The sequence below is a fragment of the Phalacrocorax carbo genome, chromosome 11 (genome assembly GCF_963921805.1).
Source record: "Phalacrocorax carbo chromosome 11, bPhaCar2.1, whole genome shotgun sequence".
Classification (NCBI taxonomy): Eukaryota; Metazoa; Chordata; class Aves; order Suliformes; family Phalacrocoracidae; genus Phalacrocorax; species Phalacrocorax carbo.
Window position 1 is genome coordinate 10373640 of NC_087523.1, and position 17994 is coordinate 10391633.

Consider the following 17994-nt stretch of genomic DNA (forward strand, 5'->3'; position numbering starts at 1 on the left):
AGGAGGGACCTCTGATGATGACTTGTGGCTCACACAAACTAGTGGATTGGAGTTTGAGAACAAGTGTGCTCCGAGTAATTAAGTCCAGCTTTTATCCTACAGGTCGGTTAAGAAGTGTATAAGCAGACAGGTTTGTTTTTAAACTTTAGTTACATAAATCTTTATATAAAATGGTGATCTGCATTTGCCTCAAAATTTACCAATGACTCTGGTATTGTCAGGCTTGTCACTCTTGGAGTTCAAATTAGGAAGCCTGTAACTGCCAAAATATGATTGACTTGAGAGCCAAGATCCGTTAGGGCACAGATGCCGGTGTACTTAGGCAATGAAATAATCCTGTTTTAGCTCGGGAGCACAGAAGCATAATTGTGCTCCTGCAAATGCTGTGCAGAGGTTGAAATTGCTGAATGGTTTTAAGATTATAGGTTTGATTGCATTAAGACTGCATAGAGGTTTTTCTTTCCTCATGGAACAGCTCTAGAGGCTTGTTTTGCTGTCTGTACAATGCCGTATTACAGGTTGCTGTAGCTATGCAGTGAAACAGTTTGTATCCTGATGGGGTGCAGGCGTCCTTCTGGACAGTTTTGGTACCTGTTTTAGGTCGATGAGGGCAAGGCAGTAGACCTTCTGGAGCTTTATACTCTGCAGATTGGTAATGTTCCCATTGCCACCTTGCATCCTGCATGTTAGAGTGTATTTTTCACAAGCCAGATGTTTACGTTGCTTTAATAGTGTTCTGTTGTGTGCTGTACTAGCCAGTCTTGCAGTAGATGGTTTACATAAAACAAGAATTACTTGCCCTGATTTTAAATATGATTTTGTGTTATGGAGTTCAGTGTAGTGAATCCTGTTCTATTAAACAGTCTCACTTCCTTTTTAGTATATGTGGCTTACCTGAAATTACAGTGCTTGTAAATGATCAGTTCAGGCTTCCTGAACTGATCCAGCATATGCCTACTGCAGAATTTTAATGAACTCCTGTGCAATATGAACTGTGTTAGTTTTTTAGTAACAGAAGCTTCCTTATATTTTAGACTTCAGACAGTTTCACCCAACTCTTCCTTTTAACAATTACTTCTTGATTTTGCTTAAAGGAGCCAAAACTGAATAGCTTTGGAAACAGTGTGTTGGTTTATTTTTTTAAGAAATGTAGTAAGTAACACTGTATGTCTTTTCAATTAAAGAGAAAAATCCATGGGGAATGTGTTTTAAGATGTTTGATGCCCTTTTTAATACTTGCTCCTAAGCAACCCTGACTCAACAGATGTTGCATCTGAGTGTTTGCAGCTGGACAAGAATAGCCTCTGATGGAAAGGCCTGAGTCGCTGCTGTTACCATGCTAGCAGAGTTCTCAGCGCTTCTCTCGTCATGCTTGCTTTTGGTGGCTTTTGAGCAGAGATAACCAGCTTTTTGTACTGGGTTTGCAAGAGGCAAAGTGCTACCTTAACGATTGCTGCTGACTTGTAATGCTTATCTGTGCTCCGTCAACCTTGAGCTCCTGGTTCTGGCTGCAAAGACTTACGGATAGTCTACCTTACTGGATGCAGTTTATGTACTAAATTAAAAAAAAAAAAAATATTGAAGAAACTTGTGAACTTTCCAGTGAAGCAGATTCCTCATATTTTACTTCATCTAGATGAATGACTGATTCTGCAACAAGTTAAGATCTTTTATTCTTTCCAATTTGATGATCCTATAGTTTTACTTAATTTTGCATGTATGTGAAAATGCTGTGAGAAGTACAGCTCAATATTTAGTTTGCAGAACCTCTCCTTAGGTAACTTGTTGGAATACTCACCTGACGAGCAATGCTGGTATACAAAGGTAAAACAAGACATCTTTCATCCAAAGTGCTTGGAACTCAGAGTGCAGAAAGAGAGCAGGTGCAGATCAGGATCTATCGGAAATCAGACCGAGTCCCTAAGAAGAAATAGTTGTAATGTAGCAGCACTGTGACCCACGCCAAGTGCCATGTGTCACTGCTGACTTGGTGGTGGTTTTGAAGGAGAACTTAGCACTGCTTTTTTTTTTTTAAGGCACCTTTGTGTGTAAGGGGGTCACATGAAGGAAAACACAGAGGTGCTTACTGGATGGCTTGCCGAAGGTTGAGCTAATTAAGGGGAACAAATGGTGCGAAAACAGCAAAGCTGAGCCCTGAAGGGCATTAGAGAGCAGCTTTTCATGCTTGGTGTGATGAGAGAAGCAGGGGTACTGGATGGATGTGCTGTAGGAAGTCAATGTGGCTGAAGGGATAAGGCAGGAGGACATTTCAGAAGTTTCAAAGGTTTATGCAATGTGGAGCTTTTCTGAAACCAGAATAATTTGAGTTCATGAAAGATGGATTTTACCTGAGTAGATAACGAGGGAGAAAAGGTTGCATCTTGAACATGCTGGAGAAATAGTTCTGGAAAAAACTGTTGTATATTTGACAGTAAGTCTTTATACAGGCAGCATACACTTATGAAAGATGTTTTTTTGCAGTTTATCCTAATTGTTTTGATGAGATATACTGATAAAAGTAATTTATCAATGTAACTGCACTTGTTTAAGGCTCTTATTAGTCTGAATGTGTAACTTCTTTAAAGAAACAGCACCCTCTGTGTTTCCTAGGTCTTCAATCTCTTGCCAAGGGAAGAGATCCTGCAAACAAAACACTCTTTCTTTGCTCCCCCGGCAAGAAAATTACCAGTCAGTGAAAGCTGCACATCCCTAATGATGTAGTACTGCAGGCAAGATGAAAAGCATAAATGCAGATCTGTCCAAAGATTCAAAGTAGTATGTGGGTAGAAGAGAAGCAATGAAAAGATTATTTTGATACATTGTCACATTCACCCAAAGCTTCATAATATTAAAATATGTGAAGACCTAGTTCAGCTTTTGAATTTCATTTTCAGTCTTGATGCTTTGATGGCAAAGAGAACAACTAGTAAAATTCAGTGATTTAAAAATTTTTTTTAAAATACAGAATATTTTCCTTGTCTGGAATGCTTTGTGGTGACAAAAGTGACAAAGTCGATTTTCACTCCAAAGTGATTCAGTTTGTAGCACATTTTCAAGAAAGATTTTTAATGAAGAAGAAAAAAGTTAAAAAGTGCATCCTTGTGAAGGCAGTGCCTCCATCTTCTCTACAACTACATTTTACATATTGGAAACCTGTGATTAGATCCCTCTCAACCTTCTCTTAAGTGAACAAAGATAAGTAAATAAGAGAACAACTCAGTTTTCTGATTGCATTCACTGTTTGTGCTTCAAATTAGACCCTACCGTGCTATCTTTTCTGTTCAGACTTTTAACAGTTGAGGAGCAGTGAAGCTTTGGTCCTTGCATTGAAATGGAATACTATGATTGTATTTCCTCCTGTGTTCATAAAGCGCACATGAATACAGGACAGGTTAATTAGAAATGAGCATCCTAGATTAGATCCTGTCTTTGCAAGCCAAAAGACGACTAATTGAAGTTTATGGTAGTCAAGGGAGTAGCAGAAATACAGGCAACGCAGCTGAGCAGTGGGTAGTAAATTCATGCAGAAACAGTTTGGTTACGCTAGGTTTGGGGAAGATTGAGGATAAAGGCTTTCCACTGAGATTGACACTTACCGTCGCAATTTTTTTCCTGTTTTACTATCAGACTTTTCAGTTGATGGAGCTTATTCTTGAGTCAGTTTTCTTTCTTCTGCTGTTGGTAGCCTTGACATATTTCTGTAAAAACCTCAAAAGGTAGTACGGACATGGACAGCATGCAGATACTGTCGTGCCTGAATAGCTTTTTAGAATGTGGCTCATTTTTATTTCTCCAAACAAAAAACTTAATTTTCTTTAAAAAAACAACACCAAAAGATGGACCCCACAGATCTTTGGCAGCTATTTGCTGCAACTTCTTGTGTTTTACTATGTTAAGCACACTTCAGTATGGCTACTCTCATCTAAAATGACATATTACATGTTATCTCCTTTGGTCAACAGGGGAGTAACTAACCTGGGCGGCATGGATCATTCTGTGCTCAGAGGGGAGGTGTCAGCAGTGCTTCATGACAGGTATGTTGGAAGTGCCTGAATTCCTGCAGAGGTGCCAGTTTTCTCAGGATGGCAGCCTGGAAGCCTTTTTTTCTAGGAAACTGAGGAATCCTGGAAAAGCTGATTAGAAATGAAAGGACCTTGTTAGTGAGTTGTAAGCTAATTTGTTCCTCAAGTAATGGACTATGTGACTTGCAGACAAAGCAGAAAAATAAACCCAGCTCCAGTGTTAATGGTTCTCTAGTCCAGGACTTCTGTGGATTTTTCGGATTTAGCTGATCCAGCGGCCCTTGCATCTGCTTTTAGGTATCCAAAGAACAATCTTAGAGCAAGGAGGCAATAACAGTTACTTACAAAATCTGTCAGTGTGTTAAAAACATTCCCGATATGGCTGGAAAGGGGCTTCTGTCTTAAAACATACTGAAATCAGCTATTCGGTCTGTCTTGATTACACTCTACCTGCTATTTAATCTTTTTGTGCTTATTCTTTTCTTAGAAAGAAAACCCACAGATTTAGGGCAAGAGTAGACATGATCACCTTGTCCCAAAAGTTCCAGCAACCTTATTTCATTGTCTTCCTTTCTTGAAAATGTTCTTAATTAAGGAACAATATGTTTTAATTAACTGGACCTGATTTCAGGAAGCTGTAAAATTGTTTACATTTTGATCTTGTGCTGTACTTTGCACACCTCTAATTGTAGTTTTGTCTGATCCGATTAATTTGTTGGAGTGGCTGGTTTCATCCATCCAAAGAAACTAGAAAAAACAGTATGTTTCTAGTGCAGTATCTTTAGAATATCTTTTAAGATGTACGCTGTATCTTAGTTAATTTTCATGCTTTTTGTAGTTGAATTGGAAACTTCATATTTAAATGAAAAAGGAAACATAAGCTTGGATGCCTTAAGTTTATAATGAAATTAGCTGCTGGTACAAAAGTTTCTGGCACTCCTTTGTAAAGGAGCTTCATTGTGCCAACAATGTTAGTTTTGACTTGATTTTTTTCTGAGACACAACAGGGATCTATTGGGTGCTTTTCTGCACTGCTGTATGTAATCTAACAGCATGAATAAGAGCGTTTCAGTAGGGAAACAGTGTTGGTAGGATTTGTTTTCCCTTGTAGGCAGTTGAAGAATATTGCTGCATTGTTCACGCCTAGCAATTTTCTGTTACTGCCATTTAAGACTTCCACGTTCTTCATTTTGATTGTTAATGACATTGAAACCTTTCATTTAACCAGATTAATATATTTAAAGAACTATTTTGAGCATTCTTCTTAAGAATAAATGCTCAATTATTTCTGTTCCAAAGGTTGTATTGACATTAAGCAACCTTATTTATTAGCAAGTTTAGACGAAAGAAATCTAATAGAGCTGTTTCTGTTGTTTCATTGCCTGATCTTGTGTACTTTGATCTCAGTCTAAACAGATAATTCATGGAACAACAGTTTAAATTATTGAAGTTATGTTTTGGCAGTAGCTAAATCATTCTTGAAGAATGATAAAACTCATCAGCATGCTGCTCTCCGCTTCTGGGGGGATTTTTCTCAACGTGTTTGATCTTGGGTTAGAAGAAACAGATTTTCTGCTTTCTTCCTCCTTCCCTCCCCCCCCCTCAAACACAGACACACAAGGGCCTCTTGTCTTGTCTGCTGGATGCATTTATGGTGACTTGAGCATATTCAGTCTCAAGTTTCACTTTGCAGACTTCTGTATGAGTGAAATTCTTGTACGTTGCTGGCACTCAGTGAATGCAGACAACGTTATAGCAGTGTTTGGTCAGTCACGTTTCTGCTTATCATGAAGAATGGCTGATAATGGATAATGCTGTGAAACCTGAAAAAATTAAAGGTTTTCCTTAGAGCAGAGTTATGATGTATGTGTTCTCTCCATCTTCAGAAGCTTCCAGGCTTTAGTAATCCCCAACAGTACCTCTTTACTCCATCCTATTTCCCTCTAATTATTCTGTTGTACTTGATTTTATTTAGCAGTTATGCCTCTCTCTGTCCGTAGCAGCGACGTTATCGGTATTTTCTCTCCTCCTTATTAGGTGCATGCATTTACACCCTTTGTTCTTAGGCATGTGCACTTGAATGTTTTAGAACAAGTATTTTTTCATTTGAAATGGGAACATTGGCATTTTCATATAAAGCCTTTTGAATATATTAATGTAAGAGCTAAAGCTGGAAAATAAAGAACAGGACAAAAATGCAGCAGTGTTTTTTTTGAGGAGATGACAAGTTTCTTATTTATTGGACACTTGTGTTGGACACATCTGGTCTCAGTACGGTGTGTATGACAGTATTTGTTCTTGTTTAGGAGGAAATGATTTCTTAACCTCAGCAGAAGAATTAACCTCTTCAGTCAAAAGTTTTTTCTCCAATAAATGCTTTTAGCGTTCCAAATCACTTTTTTTTTGAACCAACTACTCCAAATGACTTAAGGATTAATGAAGTGAAAACTCACAGCTTTAGTGTTGATGTGCATTTAAATAAAATCTCTGGAGGTTTTTCAGTACTGACTAGGTAAAAGTAATGTTTTATTTGTGATGATGGAATATTTAATAAAGGAAAAGTTGCTCATATGACTAGAAATTTATGTGCAGGCGTGACAAATTGGTAGCATTTAACTGTTCATGCAAAAAAAATTTATGGTGGTTCAAAGTAGTAACACCTTCTTGCATATTTAAAAGCTGGGTTTTGTTTTTGGTTCAGGTACATTTCTGGGTTAGTTGCAGTTCAACTCCCTCTATGCGTGGCTTCTGGGTGCTAACATCTGTCCAAATGTAGTTTTAGTGTATTGTTTGAAATACAGTGCCTTTGACATGTGAAATGTTTGCAACTTGATGCTGATGTGGTCAACAAATAGGTATGGATCTAAAACAGTTTGTTTTCTCTCTGAAGAAAGCGAGGTTACTGCTTTTAATGGCATGGGGAAGCTTGCAAACTAGGCTAGCTGCTTGGAGAATGTGGCTGGTTTGTACTGCGTTCAGTACTGCGTGAGCAGTTTTTGCTGAAGAGACGCAACTCTGGAAAGCTCTCCAGCTGGTGGCATGTTAGCAGCGCAATGGGATTGTCCTTTCCCTTGTGCTTCTGTGTCTGGCTTCTGTCAGTTGGGTGGATGTTTATTGATCGTAATGGTTCTCTTGATGGCAAGTGGTGGGTGGGGAGTTATGAGTAATTGTTGCCCTCCTAAGTCTGGTGTTTATTTGAGTGCATAAGGTTAAAAAGAGAAGCTTTACTCAGAGTGACTTTATGCCTGTGGTAAGGTGCTTTACAGTCCTAAATCTAAAATAATCTACTCAAATAGTGTGTATAGCATTCTTCCTTTGAGGGATTATGGGATTTGTTTTTCTGCATGTATTTTATCCATCATGACCCTATATTTAAGCTAGCCATATCACTTTTTTCTTAAACTGATAATGCACGGAACATTAAAAAACGTAAGTAACTCCTGTTGTTTAAAAAATGCATCATTTTAATATGTGGCTTAATCTGCCGTAGCTGGCAGCTGATCATCTAAATAAACACTTTTGAAATAAAAGTTGTCATCCCGAGAGGCAACAATGCTATCTTTAAATTCCTTACTCCCAGGGAGTACTTCTGGTGCTAACATTCAGGTATAGTAAATGTCCTCTCATTCAAGTATTCAAGTACAGAAGAATTACATGGTTCTTTATTTGTAAAGGGAAGGGGAAGAAAACATAGAACTTTTTCATGGGAGTATCTGACTGGTTTTATGTAATTTTGCTAATAAGGAAAGAAATCACCTAATTCTGAAAAGGGAAGTATAACTTTTGTGTGGGTGCTGAATAGTTTGGTACTTCCTACATCTAAAAACAAATGAACAAAAAAACCCCAACCCCAAACCAACTGAAGGATGTGTGTATTTGTGCCTTACTTGAAGGGAAAAAGCCCCCACACCTGAACACCAGAAAATCTTGCCTTATAAAACCAAACCAATCAAAAAAACCCAACACCCAATTCCACATTCCATTATTTTTAAATGCTAGAGGTGTTCTGTGTGTGTATGTTTATGTGCTGCTTGGCAGTACATTTCTCATGATTCTGTTGTCTTTGGACATCTGGGATGTCTCTGTGATTCAGGTTTTAGTTCACCTGGGTGCAAAATCAGGTGTATCTTAGAAAATAATTGCACAGTGGTAGAGACTATGCTGGGAAAAATGAGATACCCATTCTTGCTTGGGTGTTCACTGTATGGGGGATCAGTAGGTTTTGCATCTGAAACTGATTTTGTTTTAATGAGCTGCACTTAGGCTTGCTAGTGTTGTTAAGGATATCTTGTGAAAATGAGAACTGCTAGGTTATATTTGCATTAGTGTCCTGCCCTGGACAGTGAAAGCTGAAGCAACTAATAGTGGCTTCACATGGTCTTCAGAGGTATACTAGAAGTATTCTGCAGGACCAGTGAAGGCGGCTGAGGGAAACAACCTGATTTTTCAGCCGGTGCATTCTCCTGCAGCCTGGTGACTATCAATCCCATAAATAGATGCACACTGAAATCTGAAATCCAAATATTGGTTTGATTCCTGCAGGAAATAGTAAATATAACACCTAGAGATAACAGTGCACTGTTAAAATGTAGAAGTGTCTGTTACAGAAAGCCTTCAGCTATAACTACTACTGTTCTGCCTCGTTACAATATTGTGTATATATTTATGCCTGACCTTCCTATGACATTTCTGAAATCTGAGCATCTTGCTAATCTCCTTCCATCTTCCCAAGCTGTGTTATCACATCAAGCTCCATCATGTCAGATTCCAAATGTTTGCAGCATGCAACTGCCCTGTTCCAAATTCCAGACTTCTAGTTTTAATCTTCTGCCCCAGCTCACCTGTTACAGGCTAGGTGAATCACAGCTGACAACCAGGTAGGTGGAGCCAAGGATCTGGAAGGAAACTTGATTTGAAATGAATGTGTTAAATCTTCAGATGCTCTCAGTTTACTTCTGTTGTCCCAAGAACGTAGAGGTCACGTATCAACAAGTCAGCAAGTTCCTCCATACCCCAGCTGGACAATGATAGCAAAGCTGTGTTTGCAGTTGCTTAAATGTGGATCGATGTGACTTCAGTGAGTCAGAGCAATGTGGGAGTAAAGCCGAACACAAGAACTGCAGAGGAGTTTGCAGGCTTTGTAAAGCTGTTCTCTCCTGGCTAGAACAGCATCTTTGGCTATTGTCTGGATTCCTCTTTGCTCTCACAGCGAGATTGTTTGCTCTCTTGATCTGTCTCCCCAGTAATTAGAGCACCAGTGTGACTGTGTTCAGTTCTGTTTTCAGATAATTAGAGCCGGGCCCATATAGTAAAATACATACTGGTCTGTCTTGGGTTTTGTTCTGAGGCTTTGCCAGGTCATGACTGGTCTGTCATTGTAAACCGGACATCCTTTCAATTGTGGCTGTTTAGTGGGGTCTGACAAAGACATTGGCGGATGAAGAGTGATTACATGATGCATGCTGGCTTGTTCTGAAGTTAGACTGGCCATCTGTCTGCTATGCGTGGCTTAGGAGTAATGAGGAGTGTTGTTCAAGAACAGGAATGGCCTTGTTCTCTGGACAGTTAACGTACTGGGTTATAAGACCATTTACAATGTAGAACTTGGGAGAAAAGGGAGAAGGAGGGTAGATGAACTGAATCACATTACTGGAATTTGCTGTTAAAAAGAATGTATTATGTGTATTCAGCAACTGAAAGCTAAGGCTCAAGAATTGTACCTAACTTTACTTTTTCCAAGTTGAATATGTGCCTTTTGGATTCTGTCTGCTTTAATGAGATTACAGCAATGATGGAAAAGCATAGTTACACTGTGCCTTGTGCATTGTTCTGGAGCGTTGATAAAAGATAATCTTAAATAGGCTGCTTATCTGCAAATACTAGAATTCAGTTACTTTGAGGTGCTCGATACAATGGCTAAGAATCCTGAACAACTTCTTAAACCTTTATTGAGTGTAGTCTTCAAAGAGGTCTTTTCTTTTTAATAAATCAGTATTTTGTGCTTAAATTGGGTATTGCCATTGTTCCCTCCCAAATCCCTGAAAGTGTATTTCAGGACCCAGCAAAACTTTGTCATGTTTTTTTTTTTTTTTAAAAATTCTCAGCAGCTGCTTTTTGTGCAGCAGGGTGTTGGTAGTTTGCTTATGTTTCTACTTCAGTTAAAGAATCAAACAGAAAAAGGTATGTTTGTGCATGTTGTTGCTTGATTCAGGATATTAACCAGAACATAAGTTTGCAGAAATTTGATGAGGAGCACTAAAGAAAGAACACTCTTCTGCAATAGTGTGTATGTAGAACTCCTGTGGTCCAATAGTTGCTGTAAGCGTTGGTTTCCCTGCATAGGTTTATTTTTCACTGGACAGTTCTTATTTTGCTCTTTATAGAGACTCTTGTGGCAAGTGTTCACCTTACCTCCAAGCTACCAACTGCATTTCACTTCCAGTTCAGGTATTTATTCAGTAAGGTCAATACTGGTTTAGTAAGGTCAATACTGGTTTATTGCCCTGCCTTCCCCCCTTCCTAACCTGACTTCTGTGTCCTGTGCTTTGGATATGGAGTAGCACATGGCCGGCCCAGCAGAGATTTCCCAGGTGCCCTCACAATGAATCTTGCCTTCTTTTCTTGTTTCCAGTATATGCTATTCAAAGGCCTCAAAAGCTTCAGGTTTCAAGGACTTCTAGTGTCATGAAAAGTACTGTATTAATCTGAGATTGCCTTTGAATCGCTAGAAACCAACGCTGCTTTCAGTTTAAGGTTGGTAATCTGCAAAAATCTGTTCAGTGGCGGTTATAAATGTCTGTAAATACATGGGCAGGCGGGACTGATGTCAGTGCTCGACTTCTTTTAAAATTTGATTGTTTTAACACTTCATTATGTGGGATGATAGCATTGTATTTTGCAGGCACAGCTTTGTGCAATATGCATCAAGCCTTTTTTCGGGTGGCCGGAGTCACATTATGCCCGGCCTGAGTTACTATCGTCATTCTTCTGAGGTATTATTGTGCAACCTCGGTGTTGTATTCGTTATTGCTGAGGTTCTTGGAAAATCTTTCAGGCAAATCGGTGTTGCAGCATGACTTTTGGTGGTGTTTGATGAAAGCAATGTTTTGTACTTCTCATTATGCATGTATACCCTTCTGCATATTATCCTTCTGCGGGCAAAAGGATAACTACAGCATTTCCAGAAACCAAAATGCTGAATTTAAGAATGAATAAAAAAGCCCTTAATTGTAAGAACATGTTAGAGCAAAGCTTTGCTTGAACATAAGATTTGCTTTGTTTAGAGATCAGAAAATGATTATACAATGAGGCACATACTCAATGAGCTGAATATATATATAGCTGAAAGAATATGCAAAGGCTTGTGGGAAGGTGTCATGAGCAAGTGGGGATGCTTATAGATGTCCTTGTACTTCAGCTGTGTCTTGTGTTGGTTCTGCTACTTGTGCATAAGTACCTGAGCCATGGCCTTGGGTTTTTCGGATTCCTACACCAAACTTCCCAGTTACATTTAAAATTCATGTAATTAAACATGTGTAGTTCAAAGTTACAGTTAAAAATTATGGCCAGAAACACCAAATTTGTAGGGCAAAGTTTGACTAAGGTTGGAGAATTGGCAGATATGGTTATCTTGTAAGAGCATAAGACTTGACACACTTGGAGTCGGTTATCCACGTACTCTTTTAAAATGTTATTTCATACCTAATTCCATACCTTCTTTCTTCCTTTACTGAAGATGCATTACTTTTCTGCCTGCAAAAATTGTGTGTGGAACTTTGATGTCTAGAAACAGTTCTGTATTGAAGGCTTAGCTTGGAAGCAATAAAAAAATTTATTGAAATGGAGTCATAGCTTAAATTCGTCCTTCCTTGTGTGCTTAGCAGTGCAGATTATATTGCATAGATCCAGGTATAATACAGAAGGCAGGGTGTTTATGGTTGTTCTTACATATCCATACATTTGTCTTACTATAGTATTAATGATGATCTGGTAGTGGGAGGTAGGGTGAAGAACTTTGCTGGCCTTGTATGTGACTCTGCTTGAGTCACCTGCCATGCATCTCAGTACAAACCACTTTTTATTACTTTTTACAGTTGCTTGTGTGAATCTGCTGTAAGGAGAAATGGTTACTGAAAAGCTGATGGTGTGGTAGCTGAAGCATATTACCTGAAGAAGTTTCCTCTGTGGTTTTATCATATTTTTTTTTCCACCAGATGTCTGCTAGTCTCATTTGAAGCTTTCTCCTTATTGTGTTAGAGAGCTGGTGAACAATGATTCCCTGTGCACCTTTACCACGCTTCTTGCGACACTATAGACTCTAAATATTTCTTTTTGCCTATCTGCCTTCCATGCTGCTAAGTCCAATCTGCAAGGTATTCCTTGTATAGAAGCCATTTCACAAATGACTCATCCGTTTCACTCTCTGCCTTTTCCAGTTCCATTGCTATAGCTGCTGAGGTGGGGCAAAGAGCAGAACAGCTCACATCTCCAACCAGGTAACGTGGGGGAATGATGCTGTGTTTGTCAGCAGGTAGTACAGGTGTAGGAACTTAAAGGCTGGGCACAAGCTAGTCCAAGCTAATGACATTTTACAAATTAACTGAAGCTTTAAAAAGTCATTTTGCATCAGTGTCCTCTGTGAAGTGAGTTTTCTGGTTATGCTGTTTTTTCCCATTTAAAATGGGAAGTTATGAAAATTAGTATTTGTCTTGTAGAACAGTTCTTATGAACACCAGAAGGTGGCATAACTGATTTTCCCTAAAGTGTTTTGATTGCAAGAAATACACAGGAGGCCGCTAAACTTATTTTAAAGCTGTTGGTCAAATTTTGACCGAAGGACAGTTGGATCAGTTTAGCCCTTAAATATTGAAGGGAGCTATATAAAGGTATACTTGATCTGCTCTTTTGCAAATGTGAAAGCTGGTGGGATTCATGCTGGCTTTTATATTGAAAGTTTTTGAAGTTGGAAATAGTTTAACTGAAGGGCAGGTTGGAAGGAAGGGGTTGTCCATCATGTGTGCAGTGGAATTCTTTCCTGAGCATTTTACAGAATCCCAGTTTCCCGTGAACACATTGTTTAGATATTTTGCTTTACCAGTTTGCAAAATGAGACCAATTCCTGCCTGTTTTAAGCTCTTCAGGTTAACTGGTGCTATGCAACAATAAATTAGTAATGCGGTAACTTGTAAATTAAGAGTTTTATGCTGTAGCATCTCTAACCACATGCAGATTTATAGGTGTACTAATGTTAAATGTTAGAAGCGGTAAGTGGAAAGAGTGTGCAAGGAAGACCAATAAGCATTTAAATGAAAATCTGTTTTCAGCGTAGATTGTATTTTGTTCTGGCAAACTGGAACCTTAGACTTTGTGCAGTGTTGCCATGCATTTTAATGACAAGTTGATATAAGAAGGCATTAGATTACATCTCATGCGATGCTTTCCTCATTAGAGCAGCCTCTCTCAGGCAGTCATCGCCACTATGGTGTGGATCAAAAAGTACTTAAAGATACCTTAAAAGTAGATACTGTTTACATTCAAAGATTGAGGGGAACTTATTCGTAGAAGGAGTGTCTTGGGCGTAATTGGCAAGGTTCTGGTAGTGGGGGTGTTGGTGCAGGGGTGGCCTGCGTGGCTGAGGCCGAGAGTGCCCTGTGCCAGGCACAGCTGGGGTGACTTTGCATTAAAACCTTTTCTTGTCTGAATAGTTAAATTAATTGGTGTGGGACAGAACCAAAACTTCTGAAGTATGTAGATATACGGGATTTTTTTCTTTACTTCAGCTCCCTCTGGCAGGCAAACACCTGAATTACAAGTGTTTTGTTTTAAACTCTTATTTCAGAGAAGGGCTTGTCCCAACTCAAAGTTATTGCAGTTGTTTAGTGTGTGCATCAAAAAGAGATTTTTCAGCTTTAGAGGAGTAGCTGACTGCAGCTGCAGAAGGTGCTGAAACACAAATATTTCTTGTTTTCGCTGACTTTTTTTGTCTCTTCGCACATCGCAGCTGTGCGATGCCGTTTCACCCTAAGGACCTCTACACCATGCTCATCTATTGGTTTTTTTTATTTTCTAAACAGCGGTCTCTCCTGAGCCTGCTGTGATTCACTGGAGCAGCACAGATGAGAGGTGTGACTGTTTTGCATAGAAATCTAGCATTATTTGCAGAATCTAGACCCCTTTTTGCAGACTGAACAGCCGCGAGGGTGGGTGGCAGGGTCGTGGTGAAGCTCTGCTGATGATAGCTGCCACCCGGCTGAGCCCCCGGACTGCCCAGAGGTGGGGCCTCTCCTCCTCAGAGCTCGCCGATTTTGTCAGTTCTGCCTTTCGAAAGGACGGTTTGCCAGGATGAAGTGATAGTCACGTGTACAGTGCTGTAAAGATGCAGAAAACCACCTAGAACGTATGGCAGTGCTGGTAAAACGGTTCAGTGGTGGGACCTGTATAATCCACTACGAGGACTTTTCTGAAAGCACTGAGCCTTAATTTTCATTAGGAGTCAGATGTTTGCAGTTCAGTGTGGCAGCTCCCTGTGCTATAAAATAGTCCTGAAAATTTTAGGAAATAAAGGTTAATAATCAGGAGACTTGAAACTATTTGGTTTAAATATTTCATAGTTTTAAAAAATCCAAATAAGATGAGCATTCTTCTGTGGGCTTTTCTAGAAACAGCTTGTGCTTAGACTTTTTTTTGCTGTATACAATTGTTTAATCCAAAGCAGTACGTCCTGACTTGATCCTACATTGTCACTAAGTAGGGATGTTCTAACTGCAGAGTTGTTCCAGTCTGCTAAGTGAATATCTTAAAACTGTCACTTTAAATATGCTTTTGGAAATTACTTCATAGCTTGTACATTTGCCCACCATAACAAACTTGAATGAACCAAATAACTTGTAGCTTTTGAAACTTTGCTGAGGAAATGTACAGTTTTCTTTAAATTTATATTCTCAGAGATGCTAAAGAAGCAGTTTGTAATTGTCTTTCTACAATTATTATGCAGGAATTTTGAGATTTGGCAAATTAGAAGTAGAATATAGCTGTGTATTTCAGACAAATAGAACTGTTTAATACGAAGTGTCATTTTTGTGAGCATTCTTTTTATCTTCTGGAAAAATCTAAATGTAAGCAAGATAAAATTTTGCCTCATGTATTTTTTGAAGAAAGTTAATAACACTAAGACCGTGTTAATTTTGTGGCGTGAACATGCTCATTGATTGTATACCCTCCCCACGCCCCGTTCAGTTGAATGTTAAAGGCTGTTCCTTTTGGGTCCTTCATATAACAACACCCAACAGGGGGAATTCACAGAAAATCTCTTTTTGCTGTAGAAGATGAGTAGCTATCTTCTGAAGAGGTAGTATCCAACTCCGCAGAAATGTTGCAATTAAAGCTGTTCCATGCACGTAGGACTGCAAGAACAGTTACAGCTATCGTTGAGGTGTAAATCTTCCTTGAGCTGTGAACACACGTCTTCAGTGTCTTTGCTCCTGGCCCCCTTCCAAGTGAAAGAACCTGTGAAAACTATCCATTTTTGCCAGTTTTCACTGTTGCTGTTGGGAATGGGAGAGCATCAAAATAAGAGATGGTCACTTGATTTTGCTTTCCTTTTGGGAGCAGGTGGTGTGGAGGTTATCACCGGCTTGATTTGCTGAGGAAGGGAGGATCTGGAGCAAACCAACCAGGGAGTTCCATAGTGTTCTCTTTTGGGAAGGAGTGTTTGGACTTACACCTACCTTTGTCAAACGTGAGGAGTTGATTCCTGATTGCCTCTGGCTTATAGGCAAAAAAAAAAAAATAAGGGGGGAAAAAAAGAAAAAACAAACAAAAACCAACCAAGGTTTGAAGTGTGGTGGTTTAGTACAAGACTGCCTTTTTCCCGTGTGGCCCATTCAGCTGTTCCAGCTTTGGAACTAGTAATTCCACCTGCTTTTGTGGCATTTAGTTGGAACGATCTGCAGACTTTAAACTCCTTTTCTAGTGTAGAGAAATTGTATTTTTTTTTTACACTGAATGGGGAAATACTAATAGTGATAACTTTGAAACTGAACTTTTGCTGCATAAGCCTTTCACATGCCTTTGTGTGTGAAGGCAAGCTGAACTTTAAGTTGCTATTTCATAAAAAATTGTATCTAGCATGCTTAAGACTGGCTGATGGTAAATAATTAAATTGATTGAATCTATGTAAGTGTCTTTTTTTTTTTTGTCACTTCTTAAAGGACTCCAGCCAGAGGCAGTGCAGTGACTGTGGGCTGTGTGCTGCTGCAGCTTCAAGTTCTTTTCCTAGAAGATGCTTTCCCACTGTATGGTGGCTCCCATGTTGCACACAGCTATTCCTGACATCCTAGACTTGAAGCATCAGCATCTTTCTCAAAACCTTTTCAATCTCATGTCTGTCAGTGTTCCCCGAGGGACTCTGGCATTCAGATAAAGATGTCAGACTGCCCACATTGGACATCTTGTGGATTGTGTGTTAGCAGCCTGGATCCATGAGAGGTGACAATGGAGTGGGAATTCCTGTGCTCAGAAAAAGTTAATCTTTTTGTCTTGTAAAGAAATAGTCATTACAGAAACACACGTTAAGAGTAGCAATCAATGTGCTTTATTTTTGCCTCCCCTCCTTTTCAGTAGGGACTGCTTTGCCTAGGTGTGCAGGACCACAAAAACTCGCTGGCTAAAGACAGTAAGGTTGAGGGTATGCAAAATGACTAACAGATTCCATATAAATAATGGAAGAATGAAAGAAAAAACCTACAAACTTTTATTTTAAGAATATTTTCAAAGTACTTTAATCAACACATGACTAGTATAATTTGCAGTTTGCTGTCTGTGGTGCAGGAAATACTGAAGTTGTTAGTGACTGGTGCTCAATCCTGGCCTCCTTTTAATTACTAAATTGTTCAATATATTTGCATCGTAAAGTCAGATATGTAAATGCGTTAGGCATACTTCACTGAAATAAACTGTGCAGCCAACAGACCATAACAGCTGTGGAGAAGTTGTTTAGAAATAAATTCTTTGTAGTTCATAGTTTGACCTAATAAAAACAACTTGCTTCAGACCAATTATTTGCAGCAGGGTCAGTCTGGCTGCTGTGACTGTGCATTCAGATTTCTGTGGTGATTTATTAAATATAATCACCTGGGGAAGATGAGCACAGTTCTCTGAATAAATCGGTGTTAGTTCAAAAGCGTTTCTTCTTAGTATGTTGTCAGCAGAGTACATGGGTTTAGATCAAAAGTTGGAAACATTCATTAGCTCACTTTGGTTTTACCTCCTACTAAGTGTCTTAAGACCTTGTTTCACCTAATGCTTTTTATGTAAGAGTAGTTTGCCCAAGCAGAGCTGAATTTTAATTTTTTTTTCCATATTATAACCTGAAGCTTGTCATTAAGTTAGCAGTGCATCTTGACTCTTGGGAGTGATTTCTTTTTTTTTTGTTTGCTAGAAATTTTACCTCAACTTTAGAGCAAAGCCCTCTTCAAGAATACACATGCAAAAAATATGCAGGGCATCCATAAGTGGCATAAAATTAAAATGACTTTCATGGCCAGAAACACACCCTTAGGAATAGATTTGAGATTTCTGAGGCTCTGTGTAGTTATAAAATATACTTGAAACTGAATTTAATATTTTAATAAAGTAACTCTTCTAAATATTAGAAGTGTGAATACTGTAGGGATTAGGTTTGTTAATTTCTTGTGTGTCCCCCTTTTCCTGCAAGTTTCTGGGAGATGGACTTAAGATTTAACCTAAATTATAGGGTTTTTTAAAAATTGTTTTAAAGATACCTGATTGTGAACTGATAGGAAGTGGTGTGGGTCTTTTTAACTGTTTATGGTTGCTGAATACTTTCATAAATTTCATACTGAACCTATCAAGATATTTTTGTCCTTAATGAATGATACTTGCAAGGACCAGGGTTGTGGGTTTTTGAAGAATGTGTGTAATGGAGAAGCTCATTACTCGGCATGGTTACTTC

At 38.9% G+C, this 17994-nt stretch overlaps 1 protein-coding gene across 10 annotated transcripts in view; it reads left to right on the forward strand.

The window, feature by feature from the left end:
* KLHL13 (kelch like family member 13) overlaps positions 1 to 17994 on the forward strand; it is a 91467-nt gene that overhangs the window by 23950 nt on the left and 49523 nt on the right. For 4 of the 10 annotated variants that reach the window (XM_064462998.1, XM_064462988.1, XM_064462990.1 and 1 more), the window contains one exon: positions 3963 to 4034. The exons of the other annotated variants lie outside the window; for them this stretch is intronic. In XM_064462998.1, coding sequence (XP_064319068.1) covers positions 3963 to 4034 — 72 coding nt within the window. The remainder of the gene's footprint in view (positions 1 to 3962; positions 4035 to 17994) is intronic. 10 annotated transcript variants of the gene reach the window in all.